We start from the raw sequence: 5,000 nt of genomic DNA on the forward strand, positions 1-5,000 counted from the left end.
CAACCGTTTAAATGCAAACTAATCAAAAAGCGTATTTACACTAAATAAGCTCCAGGAATCAGCTGGGAGGGTAACCATAGCAACAGTCCAGAGATTTGGGTTAGAAACATCTTTGGACGGAACATTGACAAAATAAAAGAATTCTAAAATTATTTATAAACAATAAAGATTTGCATGCCATAAATACACCAGACCACAAAAAACTTTTGTTTAAAAATCGTACAATGATTTACAATTCGGATATGTGAGAAACAAACCTCAACAAACTACAGCCTTAAAATGTCCTAATTTAAAAAGTCGACAGTCATTGTAAAGTTGTCGCGCGGACGGCGAGAACAGGCTGTTATTAAAGCGCGTTCTGGACACACACACACACACACACACACACACACACACGATGCTGGATTGCTTTTTTCTCTGAGCAAAGTGAGTTTATCATTTCACTCTCGTCCTCGCGCTGGGTAGGATTGTGGAGCGCGAGGTCTGACAGATGCAGTGCGCATGCGCAGAAGCCCTTCAGCACCTGCCAGTGCGCGCATTACTTCACATGTTGAACTCTCGGCTGGCAATCACTCGAGTTAACATTTCATCATGAGGAGAACACACACCGAGCTCAGCTGAGGAGGAACACGACAGATTCTTTATTATCTCTTCTTCATCTGACACTTGTTCAGGATTTATACTAAACAATGCTTCTGAGAAGAACATTGCTTTCGTGAAAGTTAAAGCCGAATTACGCTTGACTTAGACTTGTTTGTCGCGCGCGCCAGAATGAAGCACTGATCCTGACGGAACGCTTTGCCTTGTTGTTTTAACTTCGCTGACTTTAACTCCCGTGGGTAAGTGCCAGTTCCGTGGATTTTACCTGCACAGGTGCATCATGTCCAAGCCCATGGATCACGTCAAGCGCCCTATGAACGCGTTCATGGTGTGGTCCCGCGCGCAGAGACGGAAAATGGCCCAAGAAAACCCGAAAATGCACAACTCTGAGATCAGCAAGAGACTTGGCGCGGAGTGGAAACTCCTGACGGAAGCCGAGAAGCGGCCGTTCATCGACGAGGCGAAGCGGCTGCGCGCGATGCACATGAAGGAACACCCCGACTACAAGTACAGACCCAGACGAAAGCCCAAGACTTTAATGAAGAAGGACAAGTTCGCGTTCCCGATGGCGTATAACCTGGGCGAGCACGAGGCGCTGAAGGTGAGCGCGCTCCCGGGCGGCGTGCACGAGTCCCTGATGAGCAACGCGGAGAAAGCGCGCGTGTTCTTCAACCCGGCCATGGCCAACCCATACTCGTTCTTCGACCTCGGCTCGAAAGTGCCCGAACTCTCGCCGCCTTTCTCCTACGCGTCTCCGCTGGGGTACCCGAGCGCGGGCACGGCCTTCCCCGGAGTGCACGCGCACACACACACACACCCGTCACCGGGGAACCCGGGATACATGATGCCGTGCACCTGCTCCGCGTGGCCGCCCGCGGGTCTCCAGCCCCCGCTCGCCTATATACTCCTGCCCGGGCTGGGCAAACCGGGCCTGGACCCGTATACGCTATGAGCCCGGGACACCGGGGGAGAGTTTTTAAATGTGAAATGAACGAATGACTACATGCAACACACGCGGAGCAAAGCTGAACATGTGATAAACGAGACATCGTTTGTGTGTGTATCATGATTAGGTGGAAATTAATGACGAACGACTGTGCTGAACGAGTGCTCTTATCAATGTGAATAAATCTGTGCGAAATATTAAGGCGCCACGGTGAGAATAACCTGTTGACTGTAGTGTGTGTCGCTATTGCAGGCCGATGCTGTAATGTGGATGCATTGCTATTTTGGAGGAAAAAAGGTGCATTGTTTTATTTTGAAACTCAATCGTAAAGAATCCCGTTGTTTTTTATTTTATTTTTTTTATTCAGTCATGTTGCTGTAAATGTGTACAGTTTTATTAAACCACATCTAATTAGTGCTCTAAACACCGGAGCTCTCGGACTAGAAGTCAGATATTTTGAGTTTCGAATCTACTATTTCCATGGATGTATATGTAATATTTATTGTTACTTCAGTCTGTGAACCCTCTGTTGGCCAAAATGGACACGCCGTGTTCACTTGATTTTTGCACAACGGGAGACCAGGAGCACTTATAAGTGTAATTTAATGATGAAAAGAAACACATGAAATAATACGATTTCTAAGGGTTTCAACATATTCTACATCACAGATCAATCATGCGTTCACGTAAAGAAGTCAGTCCGGTTTTTTACTAACTCGAAGTGAAATTGTATGTTATATATGTTTTGCATAATTCCACTTATATGTACTTAAAATGCCTATCGTTCATTTATTGAACAAGGGGGATATAATAAAGCGAATGCGAAAAAAAGAAGAAATTGCCCTGTAGTTCTTGAACAAGATTTGTATCTGAAAGCCTTTCCTCGGTCGGAGCAGGTGAAGTGTAAAGTTTCCTCTAAAGGACGCTTTTGTTCAGGCTTTGAATAGAATTACTCAGAATTCTAAAGCAAGTCTTTGTAATCAAGAGCCAAAATCCTGATTTATCACAACTCGCATCATGAATGGGAAGGAAGATAAAGCTGAGGAGTTTCGCTACTTTTAATCCTTACAAGCAGAAAAACGAAACCGTTCAGACACTTAGTCGAGGCCCAAACGGAAAAAAATTAATGGATTTTATATAATACAATTTTTCTTTAATTCTGACACATAGAAATGGACAGATTTGTTAAAAAAAAGAGACGAGTATAATGTCCTCTTTTCTCCGCGTCGGGTCCTTCTTAATGTAAACTGCTCTCATAGATTACATTAAGAAGTTAATTCATATGCTCAGACCAATTATGCAAAACTAATTTGGACTGTCCAGGGATAATTACCTTCGCCACGGTTAATTGAATCTTTTCTTCTCTATTGTAAGCGCGCGATCGCGGCTCTCCGGGAACTTCCGGTTGGGCTTTAGAGAAGTGACCCTGTTTCACTGCTTATGAACTGACTAATCATCAAATCACGGCCCTGTGGATATTAATATGCGCGCTATTTACAGGAGAACTTGTCAACAACGAGCCGTTATTTATTTACTGCGCGTTATATTTTATTGTTTGCAACAGCATTAAACTGTTAATATGAGTAGTGTAGGCTACATGTCTTTCCACTGAAATATGTGCATTTCAATGCAGCTGTCCTTAAACACTATCATTTATTTTAGTGTTTAAAAACGTGAAAATGTGCTGTTGTTGCGTAAATGATTTACTTCGTCCCTTACAGTGAAATATAAAACATTTAGCATATTTTAAGGTGCCAGACTACAGCATTTTCAAGTTTTGTTTTCTGAAACAAGCAACATTGTAAAGCTTAGCGTCTCAGTCGAAGGTCTCCTCAACATGACCATTCCCCTTTCCCCTCTTTCTCTCTTTCCCTCTTTTCCCGGTTCCCCGCTTCACTCGGGAGAAAGAGGCCCGGACTGAAAGAACTTGGTCTCCTTCACAGGAGCGTTTAGACAGTCGAGGAGGTTTTGTCTGGGAACAAACCCAGAGTTGCGAGGCCTTTGTGAGTCTGTTGTTTGTTGAAGTGGAGCTCAGCAAAAAGCGCCTGCTTTCTCTCATTGTACTTAAAGCAATCAGTGGTATTTGGAAAACTGTTAGCATTGTGCACTTCTTCTGTGTTCATTGTTGAGGATTTCTTTTCACAAGGTTTTTTTTCTCCCCCCCCCCCCTTTCCCCTGCGCTCCAGCTGGCCGAGTGAATAGCGCTCGATGTGAACACGCTTTGTCCCGCGAGTCCTTCAAGTAGCCCACACTGAATAGACTGAGTTGACACTGGATGACAGTGAAACAACATAATAAAAAATACATGAGCGCATGAATGGAGCCAGGCGCATAAATAAATAAAATGGGTGACCAAAACTGGATAAACTGAATGACAAAACGGTGAAAGGGGAACAAAAAGATATTTAACACGGCAGATTAGCATTAGAAAGCCGTCGACAAAGCAGAACAATTGATGAATGCGTTTACAGGCCAAGAAAGGAATGAACTAAATGGCTTTTGAATAGATATATGCTTCTTGTTTGTGGAAAGCAGATCCGATGGGAAAGGTAGAGACGCAACGGCATGAGAAAGTCTTGTGACGACTGGAAGAATGTTTGCAGAAGCAAAGGTTCCGAGTGAGACCGAGGTAAGTGTAGAAATGTGTGGAAATATTCAGAGTTTTCCTTCCTTCAGTTCTGCGTTTCTGTAAAGGGTTATTACGATGACGATCACTGATTCGGGTTGGTATTAGAGATGGAGGATTTGCCGGTGTGTTTCACAGAACCTCGATAGTATCAGATGACCAGGAGAAGAGCCACGATTATCCGGCTCTGAGGAACTGAACACGCACGATTGCTTTTAAAGCGCTCATTGATTTTTAGCGATTGGATCCTTTTCAGCCTCAATAATCACTCCAGCCGTGATAACAGAAGTTTCCGCTCATGACACACACAGATCCTCCAACACACACAGATCTTCTGCGGTGTGTGTGAGCTGTCAGGCCATGATGTCCCGGTGAAGGACATGCGTTTGCACTTCTGAAATACAGCTCCATAAATCATGCAAATATCAAATATCTGACGATGATTTTTTTGGCCACTTGTTGCAAGTAATTTATCAATTTCTGCTGCCAAACATTAACACAAGAACACCATCCTTCTGTCCTCACCACAAAATATTATATAGAAATACAAAAATGAAGACGCCTCCATGTTCAGAAATAAGTCCAATCACCTTTATATCTATAGGCTTCATACAACACAGATTACTACTTCAAAGCAGCTTTACAGGGAAATAAGGATCAACGATGCTAACAATCGTACAAATGACAATGGAGTCATTATTCAGATCAACTCAGTTCAGTGTTGATTCAGTAAAACTCATAACAATAATAAATCTACAAAAGTTTAGCATTTGATGAAACTGAACGTGAAACGTGCGACGGAAAACTATGAAAGAATCTCCGGATTTA

At 43.3% G+C, this 5,000-nt stretch overlaps 1 protein-coding gene across 1 annotated transcript; it reads left to right on the forward strand.

The window, feature by feature from the left end:
* The first annotated feature begins 380 nt into the window (after nucleotides 1–380).
* Nucleotides 381–2,384, forward strand: sox21b (SRY-box transcription factor 21b). Its single transcript, XM_077240528.1, has one exon. The coding sequence runs from the start codon at nucleotides 881–883 to the stop codon at nucleotides 1,550–1,552; it is 672 nt and encodes a 223-aa protein (XP_077096643.1). The 5' UTR covers nucleotides 381–880; the 3' UTR covers nucleotides 1,553–2,384.
* The last annotated feature ends 2,616 nt before the right edge of the window (nucleotides 2,385–5,000 follow it).

The sequence above is a fragment of the Siphateles boraxobius genome, unplaced genomic scaffold (genome assembly GCF_051911475.1).
Source record: "Siphateles boraxobius isolate OS27281-9 unplaced genomic scaffold, OSU_SipBor_1 238, whole genome shotgun sequence".
In the NCBI taxonomy this organism is placed as follows: domain Eukaryota; kingdom Metazoa; phylum Chordata; class Actinopteri; order Cypriniformes; family Leuciscidae; genus Siphateles; species Siphateles boraxobius.